Genomic DNA, 17507 nt, shown 5'->3' on the forward strand with positions numbered 1-17507 from the left:
GTGACATGATTAGAGTGTTGTGAAAGTGTTTGCCCCACCCCCTTCCTGATTTTCTTTTGCATGTTTATCACACTTAAATGTTTCCCATCATCAAACGCATTTAGATATTAGTCAAAGACAACACAAGTAAATACAAAATGCAGTTTTTAAATAAAGGTGGTGGTTAAGGGAGAAAATCCAAACCTACACAGCCCTGTGTGAAAAAGTGATTGCCCCTAAACCTAATAACTGGTTGGGCCACCCTTAGCGGCAACAACTGCAATAAAGAGTTTGCAATGAGTCTCGCAGCGCTGTGGAGGAATTTTGGCCCACTCATCTTTGCAGAGTTGTAATTCAGCCAGCCTGCTCAGCAGTGGTTTTTGTCTTGGAACTCTGCCATGCAGGCCTTTTTTTTTTTTTTTTTTTTTTTTTTTTTTTTTTTTTTTTTTAACATTTAAATTTTTTAAACCAGTCCCTTTCTTGTGGTGGAGTCATGAACACTGACCTTAACTTAGGCAAGCAAGGCCTGCAGTTCTTTGGATGTTGTTGTGGGGTCTTTTATGACCTCTTGGATGAATCGTTGCTGCGGATAATGGCTCTCACTGAGGTTCGCTGGAGTCCTAAAGCTTTAGAAATGGCTTTATAACCTGATAGATCTTTCTAAAAGGTTTCTTTTCTTTCTTTTCCGTACTTACTTTAGATCTCACCATGATGTCTAGCTTTTGAGGATCTTTGTCTGCTTCACTTTATCAGGCAGGTCCTATTTAAGTGATTTCTTGATTGAGAACAGGTGTGGCAGTATCAGGCCTGGGTGTTTCGAGAGTAATTAAAATCAAGTATGATAAACCACAGTTTTAAAGGGGTGCAAATCACTTTTTCACACAAGGCCATGTAGTTTGGGATTTTTTTTGTCCCTTGTTTTTTAATATTAAGGGAGGGGAAAAAATGCATTTTGTGTTTACTTGCATTGTCTTTGACTAATATTTAAATTTGTTTAATGATGGGAAACACTTGTGACAAACATGCAAAAAAAATGTTTGCCCCTTCCTGAATTATTTTTCACACTGCTATGTTCGTATGTAAAATTATTGTTCTAGGAAACATTACTGAGGTCTAAATGACTACAGGTCTGTCGCCTTGACATCTGTGCTCATGAGTCCTTTGGTGCTGGACCACCTCTAGAGCGTCACAGGTCCCCTGCTGGACCATCTGCAGTTTGCCTACCGAGCGAACAGGTCTGCGGATAATGCAGTCAACATGGGACTGCACTTCATCCTAGAACACCTCGACAGTGCAGGGACCTACGCGAGGATCCTGTTCGTGGACTTCAGGTCAGCGTTCAAGACCATCATCCCTGAACTCCTTTCATCCAAGCTTCTCCAGCTCAGCGTCTCACCTGCCATCTGCCAGTGGATTTACAGCTTCCTGATGGGCAGGACACAGCAGGTGAGGCTGGGGGAGGCCACCTCATCAGCACTGGGGCGCCCAAAGGTTGTGTCCTCTCTCCGCTGCTCTTCTCTCTCGACACAAACGAATGCACCTCAACGCACCCGACTGTCAAACTCCTGAAGTTTCCAGATGACACCACTGTCATCGGCCTCATCAAGGACGGTGACGAGTCTGCATATCGACAGGAAGCGGAGCGGCTGGAGCTGTGGTGCGGCCGACACATCCTGGAGCTGAACACGCTCAAGACTGTCGAGATGATCGTGGACTTCGGGAGGCATCCTTCGCAACAGCTACCCCTCACGTTGTCCAGCTGCCTTGTGTCAACCGTCGAGACCTTCAAGTTCCTGGGAATTACAATCTCTCAGGACCTGAAGTGGGCGACGAACATCCACTCCGTCCTCAAAAAGGCCCAGCAGAGGATGTACTTCCTGCGGCTTCTGAGGTAGCACGGCCTGCCACCGGAGCTGCTGAGGCAGTTCTACACAGCGGTCATCGAATCAGTCCTGTGTTCTTCCATCACAGTCTGGTTTGGTGCTGCTACAAAAAAGGACAAACTCCGACTGCAACGGACAATCAAAACCCCTACCCACCCTTGAGGACTTGCACGCTCCCAGAACTAAGACAAGAGCTTGCAAAATCCTCTCTGATCCTCCACATCCCGGTCACCGGTCTTCTAGGTCCTTCCCTCAGGTAGGCGCTACCGATCAATGCAAACTAGAACTAGCAGACATTCCAACAGCTTCTTCCCTCTTGCAATCAACTTCTTAAACACCTAACCTACACTTCCATTACAACATGCTGGCATTTTTTTTTACTTGCGTTTGTTGTCACATTTCTGTGCAACTATACATTACTTGTGCACTCACTGTAGTAGTCTCGCCACGCTGCACTATTTGCATATCTGTTGTTGACCAATACAGGCCACTCGTGCCAGGGTAGCATCTGCTCCATTTGTACACCGATTGAGGAGTATCTACAACATTTGCACAATCAACATTTTCCCAGATTATCGCACTACTCGCTTGAAGTCTCGGCGCCCTTTGCGTCTCGGCGTGCAATGACCATTGCATTGCACCGGAGTATTGCAATATCAGTCTTTCTAAGTGCTAAAGGACTCTGCATCTTTTTCCACAATTGTCAACAACAAAAAAATGTACCGGCATTACCTGTTAACTAGCAACCCTTTATTGCTCAGTGACTGTTTTTTGTCAATGTCTTTATGTCTCAAAAGTGTTCTCTGTCAATTGACTGTCTGTTGTCGTACTAGAGCGGCTCCAACTACCGGAGACAAATTCCTTGTGTTTTTTTGGACATACTTGGCAAATAAAGATGATTCTGATTCTGAGTGCTGCTATTTCAATAATTACATAAACAATAACCGGTCGCATACTGTTGCCTACTTTATTAATCCAGGGAGGGAAAATAAGGCCCCAGCAATTGTATAATGTAAAAACATATATATAATTGCCAATATATTGCAAACAAGACCAACCAAGAAATCACACAGGCCTATACGTAAGTATTTACATTGGAATTGAACTCTGCTGCATCCTGTTTCCACTGATCATCCTTGCAATGTTTCTCCATGTGAATTGGAGTCCACCAGAGGTATATTTAGTTGATTAGACATGATTTGGAAAGGCATACGTCTGTCTATACGTATAAGGTCCCACAGTTGACAGTGCATATCCAAGCACAAACCAAGCATGTTGTCGAAGGAATTGTCACTTTTATTTTGACTTAAGTAAAATGAGTTGAATTGGTACTTTGAATTCTTTTGCCAAATTTGTTTAAAACCACAAACCTTTTTTTTTTATTTTAACCAGGTTGGTCCCACTGAGATTAAAAACCTCTTTTCCCAGAAAGATCTCGCCAAGTTACAGACATACAAAGAGAGACAAAGTACAATTTACAAAACACATTTTGGATACAATCAGCTATGAGTCAGATCTAGAAAACTATTGTCCAAGCAGCTGAGTTAAAGAATCATAAACTGCTTCCATGTCTTTAGATTTAAAAACATTTTAAGGACACCAGATTTCAGGCTGAGGGTGCAGAGTATTCATAAACTTCTCTCCCAGTTTCTGTCCAAGGGTTTGGAACCAGTTGCCAACGCAGGCCATCCAACCTGAGAGTACGACTTACAATGGTGAGATAGACAGCTGAGCTTTACAATTTGTAATGACCTGAGTATTCTGTATTTAGTATGCAGAAAGGGGAATTTGTTTCCTGCATGTAGTATATTGTTTGATACTTTCCACAATTACAAACGAAAGTTATTTGGGAAAATGTACGAGTCTTGAAGGTTTCTGTAACCTGTGTGTGTGTGTTTTTTTTTTTTTGTCATGGTTTGTGTTATTATCCACAGGTGAGAGTGGCGCCATCGACGTGACCCGGACATGTTTAGCGGTTACACCGGAAGTGTATACACGCAGAAATATTTGTGTTTTCCTTGTGGGCAGGGACCTCACTGTGGATTTTAACACTGGGCGAAGTTGTCGGATTTAGGCGTCTTTTTTTCTTCTTCTTCCACCACACCCTCGGGTTTGTAATCTGCGGATTATTTTTGCCAAGTCCCGTCGTGTGGATTTACGATTGGTTGCTTTTTTTTTTTTTTTTTTTTTTTTTACTCGTCTATCCTCTTTTCGCTTCAATTTTAACATGTCGCCGCTCTCTCCTGTCGAGTGAGTTCGCTTCTTCCTGACGGTGTCTGTGGTCGAGTGTCCAGTTGCTCACTGAGCGTTATTTTCCCCATTATGTGTCATCTACAGCTGAGGACATTGATTTTTGTGGCCTGGGTGCTGGGTTACGTCGTCTTTCTGCACTCCATCAGGATGATATGGACGGCTAAGTACGCGCGAGGTCCACTGACACGCTCACTTTTAGTGAACATGGTGAGCGAAGGGGAAGGAACAGCGATGGAGACACAGGAGGTAGAAATTATTCTCACCACTGCCACGACAATAGTATGCCTTGCCAATTGCAATTTGATATAAAACTGAAAAGACAACGCTCATTTACTCAATAGCTTGCATTTGTCTATGGTTTTGAAAAGTTTTTCAGTCTGTTTCTGTCATAAAAATTCTTAATGGCTTCACGATTTTATATTTGGATATGACTTGCAATCTGGAGTTGAGACCATCCTTGTCCAGTTATGCCATTTTTTTTTTTTTTTTTTTTTTTTTTAGCTGCAAAATACTGAAGCATCTATGGTTTCAAAGCACTCACAGTTTGAATTTACATGTTACCGTCTTCCTCGTTTTGTCTCGTTCCAAGTGGTACAAATGCTCCCCTGATCTGCTTGGGGAGTCTCTGCGACCTCTGTTTGTTCAGAGTCATCTGGATTCAGGCACCAAAGCTTTCCTCAAGCAAAGCATTGAGAAGTCTAACTGGTTGTTCACACAACTCTATCACTCTTTTGTATCAAATGTCCTTACCCCTCTGGTGTCACGCACCTCCATCAATGGGTGAGTCCAGAAGAACACAACTGTCTCATTTTTTTCCACATTTAGCACACTTTTCTACTCGCGTACTCTCCTGCTTAGGTTTCTGGGTCGTGGATCCATGTTTGTGTTTTCCGTGGAGCAATTCCAGAAACTTCTCAATGTCGGACCAGACTGGAAGGCAGAGACACTTCTGGACCTTGGAGCCGGTGACGGTGCTGTCACAGAAATTATGAGGGGCCATTTCAAAGAGATCTATGCTACTGAGGTCTCGCCACCCATGAAATGGCATCTCCAAAGGAGGAATTTCAAGTAAGGATTTGGAGGTTTCTCCCTCTTTTTTTTTTTTTTTTTTTTAATAGCAATTTGACAAGTGATCACCATCTTTGTGGAGTTTTGTGAAAAAGAAATCATGGAATGAGCACTTCATACACCTCTAAAATCCTCCATAACCAATAAATTGGTAAAGTAACACCTGCCTCTGTTTGCTCTTTATCCACAGATTGATGGGGATCGACGAGTGGCAGCACAGTGGCCTCCAGTATGATGTGATCAGTTGTCTCAATCTGCTGGACCGCTGCGAGGATCCCCTACATCTCCTGCGGGACATCCGGCGATCGCTCGTTCCCCACACGGGACGGCTCGTTCTGGCTGCTGTTCTTCCCTTCCAACCCTACATAGAAGTTGGTCAGTTTAAAAGGCACACATTCTACAACATTACAGTACAGATTTTGAGAACTTCTACAGAACACGTTCTGTTTCTGTTTGTCCTGCGGCCTTTTGAGACTGTAAACTAGTTGGAGGATCATTTTTGCATTTTCTGCTGGATTGTTGCGTAATAATGAAATTCTATGTTCTTTTTATTTTTCTTTTCTTTAAGGGCAATCTATTTTATGGCCATCACTAATTTAAAAATGTGAACCCCCCCACACCAACTTTGTGTAATTTCTTGATAGGTGGAAGATGGCTGCGTCCCCAAGAACACCTAAAAGTACAAGGGAAGACATGGGAGGAGCAAGTAACTAATCTGTCACATGACGTCTTCCGAAAGTCGGGATTTGAGGTAGAGACTGTGACCCGCTTGCCATATCTCTGTGAAGGGGACATGTACAACGATTACTACGTTCTCGATGATGCAGTTTTTGTTCTTAAGGCCTCAGATGTGACTGAAGAGTCCAGTCAATGAAGAATGAAGCTTGGTGTCAGGCTGCACCTATTTTGCCAAAATGAACTCTGAAAGTGTGTGTTGGAAGCAAAGGACAGAATGGATTTTTTTTTCTTCGCAAAAAAAAAAAAAGGTGGGAAGCTCAGGTTTTACGTTTACCAAACATTCTGTGTGACAGTGATACCTCATCATTTAAAAAAAAAAAAAAAGTCACTATTCCCTTACCCAAAAGAGGATGTACTGTATAGGGATGGTAAGAGCTACATATCGCGATACTGCATTAAATATTTTTGCGTGCAAAGTATTAAGTCAGTAGGTTCTATTTCCACGTCAATGTAAAAAAATCATATCTAAATTATTTATGTACCTGATTAAAATGACTGATTCATTGATTTTATACCGTATTTACATGCTAGTGACAGATTAAGGTTCCCTAAAACGAGACCAGAAAAACTTTTTTTTTTTTTTTACAAAAAACAGTTAAAAAATCTATCAATATTTACTGTAAATGTAGTAAAAATGTGTCTATGTAGTAAAAAAAAATAACTGAATATGTATAGATGTAAAGATAAAACCAAGTTGGAATTAAACTTAATTCCATTGTTGATTGCTTCTTTCCCTTTATAATCTAAAATAAATCCACAAAATAGCAAATAAGAGCCCATTTATTTGATCAACTTTTAGAAATTGTGATATTGTACCCGTTTATCATTTGTTTTTGCTGTTTATAAAGTTGGTGTGTGCCTACCACATGAACACAAGCAAGATTAAGAAGTTCCCATCTTTTGTGTTTGTTATATATACACAGTATAAAGTATCTCACAAAAGTGAGTACACAACACACATTTTTGTAAATACTTTATCTTTTTCGAGAACAACACTTAAGAAATAACACTTTACTACAATGTCGTCAGTGAATAGATGCACAACCTGTATAACGGTGTAGATATACTGTTCCTTCCGAAAAAATTAACACGACAAGCTGAGTTTTTACCAAAAAGTTATATTTTTTTTATTCATCTTGACCATATGACATTCTCCCAATCCTCCTCTGGATCATCCAAATGATCTCTAGCAAACTTCAGACGGGCCTGGACATGTACTGGCTTAAGCAGGGGGGACACGTCTGGCACTGCAGGATTTGAGTCTCTGGTGGCGTACTGATGGTAGCCTTTGTTACTTTGGAGCCAGTTCTCTGCAGGTCATTCACTAGGTCCCCCCGTACAGTTCTGGGATTTTTGCTCACCTTTGCTCTTGTGATCGTTTTGACCCCATGGGGTGAGATCTTGCGTGGAGCCCCAGATCGAGGGAGATTATCAGTGGTCTTGTATGTCTTCCATTTTCGAATAATTGTTCCCGCAGTTGATTTCTTTACATCAAGCTGCTTACCTATTGTAGATTCAGTCTTCCCAGCCTCTTAAAGAAGTTACAGGTCTGTGAGAGCCAGAAATCTTTTTTGTTTGTCAGTAACCAAATTCTTATTTTCCACCATCATTTGCTAATTATTTAAAAATCAGACAATATGAATTTCTGAATTATTATTTTTTTTCTTATCTTGTCTCTCATAGCTGAGGCATACCTATGATGACAATTTCAGGCCTCTCTCGCCTTTTTAAGTGGGAGAACTTGCACAATTGGGGGCTGACTAAATACTTTTTTGCCCCACTGTAAACTTTTTTTGGACCAGCTCGTGTCAACCGAGTGAGGAGCACAAAAGAAAAGTGTCTCTTGCCTACAGTCAAGCAAGATGGCGAGATTGTCATGGTCTGGGGCTGCATGAGTCCTGCTGGCACCGGGGAGCTACAGTTAATTGAAACAACCATCAATACCAACATTGTATGTACTGTGACATATTGAAGCATCATGATTTCCCTCCCTTTTTAAAACTGGGCTACTGGGGCAGTATTTTTATAACAGTTCTAAGACGACCACTGCCTTGCTAAAGAAGCCGAGAGTGGACTGGCCAATCATGTCTCCGAACCTGAACCCTTTTGACCAGCTGTAGGGCATTGTCAAACAGAAGGTGGATGTTGACAGAGTGGTACGAGGCAGCAGTGGTAGTATCGCATCCGACTATTTCCAGGATAAACTGTGAATATATTGCTATAAATGACATGCATGTGTTCAGTTATTTAGGAGCTAACTTAGCGACTGACTACTTCACATTGTAGCAGAGTGTTTCTTCAGTTTTGTACCATGAACAATACAATAAAATATTTACAGAAATGTGAGGTGTCTACTCATTTTTGTGATACTGTACATGTTGTTGCAAAATACTGACATGACAAATATTTGTATTGAAAGATTGCAGTCAGTTCCTAAAAGCCTATGGTTATCTTTTGCAAATGAGAGCTGTCTTGGTCCATAATTGTAATAAAATAATAGACTTGTCAAACGTTTGTTGCAATGGACGTGTACTTTTCTTCCCTTGCCTCCACGCCAAATGAAGATAAAATCCGAGTTTCTCTTTGAAATTAAACGCAACGCAGTGTGAGCATAAAGTATGATAAGTATGCTCCTCCTCTGATTGGTTGAGCCGGAAGCGGATCCCATGTCCTATTGGCTATTGCAGTCCTGGTCACGGCCCCGAGCCACGTCGCCCATTGCTCGCCATTTTCCCCAATCTTAGCGAGCTACACTCGCTTTTATCTTCTTGTTCCCCCCCCCCCCCCAAAGCTATAAGGCCACACATTTTTTTCGTCACCAGAGTCGCTTTTAGCTCATCGTAGAGTCTTCATTTCATTCCCGTCTGCTGGAGCTCTCTGCAACATGAATATCTTCAGGCTCACCGGCGACCTGTCCCACCTAGCAGCCATCATCATTCTGCTGCTCAAAATATGGAAAACCCGGTCTTGTGCCGGTAAGTGGCCACATATCTTCACCAGCAGCCTTCAACATTTCATTTCCTACCGATAATAAACGTCACGCGACGTCACACCATACGATTACGTATCTGGAGTGGGATCACAGTAGCTGATTGTCAGCTAGTTGCAGCTAGCTTTGTTAGCGCTGTGGGCCTCACACTTCGGATGTCATAACTAAGTTGAGCTCAAAACAATTACCGTTGTGTTTGTCCCCCCCCCCCCCCATCCGGTTGCATGTGTATATCATTTTAAAGAAAACGGAATTCGATACATGTTTGGGATTTGGTTGTCTGTTCTCTGTCTCTAACCGACGTGGCATCTAATAGCGCCCTCAAAGAGACAGACAATATTGCATCCCAAATAATAGAAAGTTGGTGTGGAAAAATCCTGGACCTTTCACAGAGTTGTCGGCTTTTACTGCAACACAGAGCTTAAAGAAGCATTCAAACGCATATTAGTTTTGCGTCCCTGTTGTTTCAGCAAGCACCTCAAGACGAGCAGTCAAACATACGGTTTGATCAAACTTTAGTCTAAAATGAATGCATTACAAACATTTATGGGCTACAGCATTAGGTACACCACCACAATATAATGAGATCCAGTACAAGGTTTGCATCATACATTTTTTTTGTTCATGAGAAAGATAATTTTTACACTATCTTGGGGGTCTTAGTTTATCATAATGTTAAACTATTGTGGTAGTTTGAGGCATTGCAGCCGTAAACTTAACAGCAGGAGTGTCCAAACCATTTCCTCAGAAAACTCTTTAGGATGCAGGGGCCACGTTCAAATACTTCACCTTTAATTTATTAAACATGGTAAAACCAATCTACCAAGCAATTTTTATATTGTTTATAAATTATAGTTGAAAAGAAAAACTACTCAATCACAGTTTTCTGTGAAAGGTGATAAGGCATTTTTTTAAAATAATTTTTTTAATCATTAATTGCATTTGGACAAGGAGCAGAAAGTGGAGGAAACAATTTTTGCTTATCTTCATTCACCGTAATGAAGAGAACTCTCGTTACTATTTTAGGTGTAAATAGTGTGTATGCATATTTTTAGCATCGTAATAGCCTGAGTCGTTTTTAAGTTATTGTCACAATATCAATAATAAAAAAAAGATAACAGGTTCTCAGTCATGTAGGTCAGTAATCAGCACAGGCTGAATCAAGGCAACTCAACTACTTGTTGAATGTTTAAAAAAATATATATATATTATTTTCCAAAAATGTTAAATCAATAACCTTGGCAATTATGCTGACAATATCTAGAAATATCTGGACACGCTCTGTATAAGAGATTGAAAAAATGGAAAGCGGGCCATAGTTTGGACACCGATGGACTACAGCATACCGAGTTATGTTTTTAACATTTTTAAATAGCTAAATGAGTTAACCATCTTATCAGTTTGACACATCATTGCAAACTTGATAGTCAATCAATTTTGAGTGTAAAAAAATACAAATGAAAGCCATTTAATACATCATCATCTAATGAACTATCTTGCGTGTTTTGTTTCCTGTTGCTGACTATTGCACAGATCCATAGTTCTCATGACACCACTTATTTTCGAGCATGGTGCTGCTTTGTACCATTGCAATTAAGATGGACAAATCATTGAATATAGTGCCTCCATTCTATACTTCCTTGTTGCAAACGCTATACTTGCCCACATTAGCGTGTCAACATAGTAACCTACATAAATGGGAAAATTGCTCATAATTACTGCATAGAGTGTAGTTACTGTTCAGTATTTCAGATGGAACAAATGTTTGGTGTCTCTTCTCAGGAATTTCCGGAAAGAGTCAGGTCCTGTTTGCGTTGGTGTTCACCACTCGCTACTTGGACCTGCTCACATCCTTCATCTCCCTCTACAACACAACCATGAAGGTGAGACGCATTGTTCATCCTAATGTATTTGTCCTGTATACCGGTTTTCTTCTCAGCATTTCAACACGTAGTATTAAGGCCCTGCCGGTACGCAAAGTTGACACACCTTTGTTGACTCGCGCTTGCTTGACTAGATGTGGGTAAATACGTATAACGTCTCTACTTGGTTGAACACAGCAGAAGGAGTGAATGCTTCCCATTGTCTTCCAGATCGTCTACATCGGATGTGCATATGCCACCGTGTACCTGATCTACCTGAAGTTCAAAGCGACTTATGATGGAAACCATGATACGTTCCGAGTGGAGTTTCTCGTCGTCCCTGTCGGTGGCCTTGCATTTCTGGTTAATCATGACTTCTCTCCCTTGGAGGTCAGACATTCACCATGTTTGCATGCCCCTCCTTGATGAGAATACCAGAGTTCAGAAACATTTTTACCTCAGCATTGTGACAAACTGTCAGCACTATTTACACAGTTGCATCAGGCACATTGTCCTGCCGTAGTAGTTGGGCCGTGGTACAATATGGAGACGGTTAAACCAAAAATTGTGGCGAAATATCCCTAGAAAATCAAACAAAATGTGGAGTTCCAACTGTCATCATGCATGACATTGTGTGTGACATCAGCAAATCTTGCGATAAATTGGCTCATTGTGCATCTTTAGGATTAACTCCCCAAGTGTGTTTTACTTTATTTTTTCTGTAACTCCAACACAGAAGAGTGTCAATGATAGCAAAGGCAAAATTTAAGGGTCCCGTATTTTTGCATTTACAGTCGTGTGAAAGTGTTTGGCCCCTTCGCGATTTTTATTTATTTATTGCATCTTAATCACACTTAAATGTTTCCCATCATCAAACAAATTTAAATGTTAGTCAAAGACAACACAAGTAAACACAAAAGGCATTTTTTAAATGAAGGTTTTTATTATTAAGGGAGAAAAAAAATACAAACTTACATAGTCCTGTGTGGAAAAAGTGATTGGTCCCGAACCCTAATAACTGTTTGGGCCAACCTTAGCAGCAACAACTGCAATCAAGCGTTTGCGATAAGTCTTGCAATCAGTCTATAACAGCGCTTTGGAGGAAATTTGCCGAATTGTTGTAATTCAGCCATATTGGAGGGTTTTCGAGCATGAACTGCCTTTTTAAGGTCATGCCACAGCATCTCAATAGGATTCAGGTCAGGACTTTGATGAGGCCACTCCAAAGTCTTCATTTTGGTTTTCTTCAGCCATTCAGAGGTGCACTTGCTGGTGTGTTTTGGATCATTGTCCTGCTGCAGAACCAAAGTTTGTTGTAGCTTGAGGTCAGGATTTTTTGGTAGACAGCAGAATTCATGGTTCCATTTATCACAGCACATCCATCCAGGTCCTGAAGAATCAGAACAGCTCCAGACCCTCACACTAACACCACCATATTTTACTGTTGATATGATGTTCTTTTTTTAAAATGCGGTTACGTTTACGCCCGATGTAATGAGACACACACATTCCAAAAAGTTCAACTTTTGTCTCGTCAGACCACAGATTATTTTCTCAAAAGTCTTGGGGAACGTCTTTTGACAAAATTGAGATGAGCCTTGATGTTCTTTTTGCTCTAGCAATGGTTTTCTTTTTGGAACTCTGCCATGCTGGTCTGTTTTTCTTAGTCTCTTTCTTATGGTGGAGTCACTGCACTCTTGGGGTAATTTTGATCGGCTGGACATTCCTGAGAATGTCCAGCCGATAATTATGTTCCACTGTTCTGTGTTTTTGCCATTTGTGGATAATGGATCTCACTGTGGTTCGCTGGAGTCCCAAAGCTTTAGAAATAGCTTTATAACCTTTTTCCACACTGATAGATCTCAATTACTTTCTTTCTCATTTGTTCCTGATTTTTTTTTTTTTAGATCTCTGTATGATGTCTAGCATCTGAGAATCTTTGGTCTACTTTACTTTGACAGGCAGGTCCTAGTATCAGGCTTGGGTGTGGCTAGAGAAATTGAACTCTGCTAAGATAAACCACAGTTATGTTTTAACTGGGAGGGTAATCACTTTTTCACACAGGGCCATGTACGTTTGGATTTATTTTTCTCCCTTAATAATGAAAACCTTCATTTAAAAACTGCCTTTTGTGCTTACTTGTGTTGTCTTTGACTAATAATTAAATTTGTTTGATGATGGTGTGAAACATTTAAGTGGGGCAAACAAATAAGAAATCGGAAGGGGTCAAACACTTTTTCACACCACTGTAGACCTCCATAAAGTGACTCTCTAACATGGTCTTGTTGTAAAAGTGTCAATTTCATTAAAAAAAACAAACAAACAAAAAAACACCTTGGTTTTGTCATACGAGAGTCCAGAGAAGGCCCCTCTGACAGCTATAGTGGTCTACATCCAAAATACTAGAGAAAGTTGGTTTGGCAAAAATATGTTTCCTTTAATAACAATAGAACTCGAAATGGAACTCACTGTGTTATAATGAAGGGCTTGGATTCTCAGTACAATTTGAGCAATACGATTCCTTAAAAGGGAACTAAATCCCCAAATTTGGGGGGGACAAGAATACGTTATGTGCGCCAACTAGTCTAGATTCAGTATTCTGATTAATATTGTGTTTGTGGAATAAGACTTAAAACAGAGTAATTCATCAATTTTCATGCATCTCGGGGAGCCGCCATGTTGGGCAATATCGCCCTCTGCTGTCGACCGAAATTAACATTTCAACTACCCTCGCGCGTCATGTCAGCTATATGCGGAATGTCACTTGACCAAACCCTGAATACAGCTTAGCGGACTCCCTGTGTATGCTGCGATAACTAGCATAACTACGGGTTGATGACATGATGGTTTGAACAAATGTTGGTTCTGCTCCAGATCCTGTGGACTTTCTCTATCTACTTGGAGTCTGTGGCCATCTTGCCACAGCTCTTCATGATCAGCAAGACGGGAGAGGCCGAGACCATCACCACCCACTACTTGTTCTTTTTGGGACTCTACAGAGCTCTGTACCTTATGAACTGGATATGGCGGTTCTACTTTGAGGGATTCTTCGACATGATTGCCATCGTTGCAGGGGTGGTGCAAACCATCCTCTACTGCGACTTTTTCTACTTGTATGTAACGAAAGGTAAGTCTTCTGCCTTTTCACATCCGTCATTAGATATGCCGTACTGACAGTTGGACCTTGGACACGTTTACTACATTTGATTTATTTAACCAGGTAAGGCAGTTGAGAACGGGTTCTCATTTATAATGCTGACCTGACTGCAGACAGCAGAGGAAAACAAGGCAAAATAAAAGCAAGTACAAAAAAGTCCAACAAGCTGTACTATGTGGACTACACAACATATAAACAAAAAATGTAACTTGTACTTGATTACAGTGTTCTTGATAAATACATTAGATAACATTTAGCTCAAAGAACACACACACTCTTTTAGCATTTAAATGTCAACGTCAACAGAGCATACAGTTAACTGTCTTGTGTGTTCTGCTTTCCCATGCAGTATTTATGAAAGAAACTTTCTCTGAGAATATTTTGTGATAAGTCCCCCAAAATTGTAGAAATGTTTGAGGTGCAGTAATCTTTTGATAACATTACAATACAGTGAGTCAGTGAGTATACTCACTTGGAAGGGTTTACCTACCTTTTTAATCTGGACTGCATATTAGACTTTACACCGATTTTATTGGCCTGATCGGTATCGGCCGATAATTAGCATTTTATGCTGATCAGCTTTAATGTCATAATTTGCCTATCCAATCAATGACGTCATTGATCGGCTCCGCAAAAGGCATTTACTCCGCGTTTCCACCGTGCACAGTATATTTGAATCCAAAAGCTAGTTTATTTTTAGCCCTGTCGCGTGTCTTTTGACGTAGTACTGTAAATAGCTGACGGCCAATAAAGTTATTTTAAAAAACAAAACAAAAAAAAAAACAAGTTGGCGGTGTGGGACAGACAACACGTCTGGGACAGACAACACGTAATGCCTGGATCAGACTACAAGACAAATGTCCGCTTTCACGATTGCACTATGTCAGACAACTGCAATAAAATCTTGTATTCCGATACCACCGCAGTCCCGTTTTTCACGATCATTGGGCTTTATCTTATCAAATCAAATGCGACCGGATAGACTCGTTACCATGGCGACGACAACAAGAGTGGATCGCGCCAACTGCATTAGGACAAAATGGGGGAAAAAGTGTGTTGGTGGTCACCGGTGCTCAGGACAGGAGAGGACGTTCGTTTACAGCTTGCTTGAGGTATATTCATGTACTTTTAAATACAATACGGCTCGCAAGCAGGCAACAAAATGTTATGTATCCTAGCAAGTATGTAAACATGCCGCCGTTCTGTCAAATCATGCTCTAAAGTTTCGGTGTGGGTGAAGTAATTTAATTACAATAATTTTATTACAGTAAGTTAGCACCCATTATTTCTGTCATGTTGTAATGTTGGTTTGACCTGACTGATTAGAATACACGTTCTGACTAGAGTCGTGATTTCCAACCTTTATGGAGCAAAGGCACATATTTTACAATTGAAAAATCTCAAGGCACACCAACAAACAATGTCACAAAAAGTTGATACATTAATTCCTGTATGTACTTCCTGCCATCTAATAGAAGACCATTCATTTGTTCTGTCTGTCACTATGCCTCACTGGCGTAAATAGATGTACAAAGATACATTATTGATTGTAAATATAATTTTTTTGAGGAATGAAGTACACAAGTATATACAATAAATGAACAGGTTATTTAAATAGACACATTGCTCCATCTTGTGATCGAATCGGTTATCGTTTTTTTTTATTTATTTAAACTCGCTGATCGGCCCCAAAAATCCTGTGTAAAGCCTACTGCATATGTACTTTTTAGGAATAAAACCTTGTTATTTTTATTAACATTTTTGTCTACTCTGCTGCTGTTTTTTAATGTTGGTCATGGTGGTGGTACCAAGTTAGAGAGCCACTATTGTAAGTTGTTGGCTGGGTTATATGTATTCAATACTTGACACACACGCACGCAAGCACACACAAATGTCCATGTGACTTTGATGGAAGGCATTGAGAATGTGTGGGTCTTCTGTGTTCTTTTTGTGTTACATTTTTTTCTCCTCTCATTGTAGTTCTCAAAGGAAAGAAGCTCAGTTTGCCTGCCTAAGTGCCTGCCACAGAGGAGCGTATTGGCAGACTGAAAGAGGGGGACTGCCTGGGAGGAGGAGATGCAGTGGACACCTCCGACCTCTTCTCTCCCCCTCCACCACCACTCCTTGCTCTTCCCCTCCCGCCAGGTTAAGATGCCTGAGACAGAAAAAAGTAGGAGTGGCTGTCTGCATCGTCTTCTGACCAGCTTCAGAACATCTGCAGAAGCTAGTCCATGCTTGTTGGGTATCTGTTTGACGCATCTTGCATTAATTCTTTTTATTACTTTGTATAAAGGAAGGGGGGGAAACAAGTGGGAAACATTTTCTACATAAAAACAAAATTCTGGAAATATGTAAGAGATTTTTTTGCATTTACAAATTCATTTGGCCTTGTATGATATTGAAATGGCTATGGTGGGATATTATTCACTGTTTGAGATTGTATGTACATTCTAAATAAATGCACATTGCTTTTCCTTCACTTTTATGTTGGAAGGTAAGGTAATACATCCTCCAAACTTAATGTTAATTGTATTCTTCAGTTTTAGCGGTAAAAATAATTTTTTTATTTTGTTTCCCCCATGATGTGATTTTATATTTACAGTAACAAAATTTTTCTGGGGAAAAGAGCATGATTGGAGTTTAGGAGTCTGTTATTATTGAAATGCTTTCACAGTTCATCAGTATAGGTTATTATGTGTTCCGTTATGCCACATTGTTGCATAGATTGCTTAACAAAGATATCCTACACAGTATCTTAAAAATCACAGTGAGCACTTCTAAAGGTAAATGGCTTTCTCAAGACATCAAATTCACTACTCTGAATTTTCTTAGTTGCGAGATACTTTACTGTGAGAAAATGCAGATTTATATTTTTGTTGGGTGCAGATATTTATGTTCATCTTATGATTCTCGTTTGTAATGAACAAGAGTCAGAAGTGTCCCACTGTTGTGTATAATTGCAACATTTAGAGCACTCTTCTGCTCTGTACTTGGCTTTGATTTTACAGGTGGTCATGCAAACAATTGAAAACTTCCTTGAAATTATCAGAGCATTTTCCACGTTGCCAGTGCCAGCACAAATAAAGACTATGAAATCGCTTGTCTTGTGGCAGTTACTATTACAAAGAGAACTGCTTAATAGTTGCTTTCATTCAGTTTGCAATTATCAACAGGGTATACGGGCAACCAATTCGGCAAAATAGGTCAAGGCACCCACAGTGATTCCCTCAAAATGTCAAGAGCTACGAAAGATGAGGCTTTGTTTGTGTTTACATATATTTGTATGAATAATCTATATACATGTATTTAACTTTTGTCCGAAGACGCCAGCCATAAAGAACATTTTAGCAAGTTCGGCGAATTGGCTTCAAACCAACATGCCCGTCAACCTGTAGTAATGGTCGCCATCGCAGTATACATAGGAAGTTCGCTACAATCTTTTCACCGGTTTTTGGTCACGTGATGTTCCGCATATGGCGGATTATTATATAGTGTCCATTCCGTAAAAAAAGTTTGATGATTAGTAGTTACAAACATATTTATTGTACATACATTAACGACAAAGTATTTTTTACTCC

General features: G+C 40.3%; 2 protein-coding genes across 4 annotated transcripts; both read left to right on the forward strand.

Annotated features, from left to right (window-relative positions):
- Positions 1-3854: 3854 nt before the first annotated feature.
- Positions 3855-6500, forward strand: mettl9 (methyltransferase 9, His-X-His N1-histidine). Of its 3 annotated transcripts, XM_061663943.1 has the most exons (6): positions 3855-4112; positions 4200-4361; positions 4705-4895; positions 4941-5183; positions 5374-5558; positions 5828-6500. In XM_061663943.1, the coding sequence occupies exons 2-6, from the start codon at positions 4263-4265 to the stop codon at positions 6055-6057; spliced, it is 948 nt and encodes a 315-aa protein (XP_061519927.1). In that variant the 5' UTR covers positions 3855-4112; positions 4200-4262; the 3' UTR covers positions 6058-6500. The 3 variants fall into 3 exon arrangements, with proteins under 3 accessions (XP_061519927.1, XP_061519925.1, XP_061519926.1); XM_061663941.1 differs by having other exon boundaries at positions 3855-4361; XM_061663942.1 differs by having other exon boundaries at positions 3855-4361; positions 4974-5183.
- Positions 6501-8623: 2123 nt separating this feature from the next.
- kdelr2b (KDEL endoplasmic reticulum protein retention receptor 2b) lies at positions 8624-17029 on the forward strand. Its single transcript, XM_061705927.1, has 5 exons — positions 8624-8896; positions 10693-10793; positions 11004-11162; positions 13647-13899; positions 15910-17029. Exons 1-5 carry the CDS (start codon positions 8806-8808, stop codon positions 15942-15944), a joined length of 639 nt encoding a protein of 212 aa, XP_061561911.1. The 5' UTR covers positions 8624-8805; the 3' UTR covers positions 15945-17029.
- Positions 17030-17507: the final 478 nt, after the last annotated feature.

Source organism: Phycodurus eques, chromosome 19, assembly GCF_024500275.1.
Source record: "Phycodurus eques isolate BA_2022a chromosome 19, UOR_Pequ_1.1, whole genome shotgun sequence".
NCBI classification, from domain to species: Eukaryota; Metazoa; Chordata; class Actinopteri; order Syngnathiformes; family Syngnathidae; genus Phycodurus; species Phycodurus eques.

What these genes read in the sequence shown, in the direction of transcription:
- mettl9 (XM_061663941.1), top strand. Translation starts at nt 4,185, where the DNA reads ATGTGTCATCTACAGCTGAGGACATTGATTTTTGTGGCCTGGGTGCTG. An exon ending in CAGCGATGGAGACACAGGAG is followed by an intron (nt 4,362 to 4,704) that starts GTAGAAATTATT and finishes TCTCGTTCCAAG; the next exon opens with TGGTACAAATGCTCCCCTGA. An exon ending in CTCCAAAGGAGGAATTTCAA is followed by an intron (nt 5,184 to 5,373) that starts GTAAGGATTTGG and finishes CTTTATCCACAG; the next exon opens with ATTGATGGGGATCGACGAGT.
- kdelr2b (XM_061705927.1), top strand. Translation starts at nt 8,806, where the DNA reads ATGAATATCTTCAGGCTCACCGGCGACCTGTCCCACCTAGCAGCCATC. An exon ending in GAAAACCCGGTCTTGTGCCG is followed by an intron (nt 8,897 to 10,692) that starts GTAAGTGGCCAC and finishes GTCTCTTCTCAG; the next exon opens with GAATTTCCGGAAAGAGTCAG. An exon ending in TCTACAACACAACCATGAAG is followed by an intron (nt 10,794 to 11,003) that starts GTGAGACGCATT and finishes ATTGTCTTCCAG; the next exon opens with ATCGTCTACATCGGATGTGC.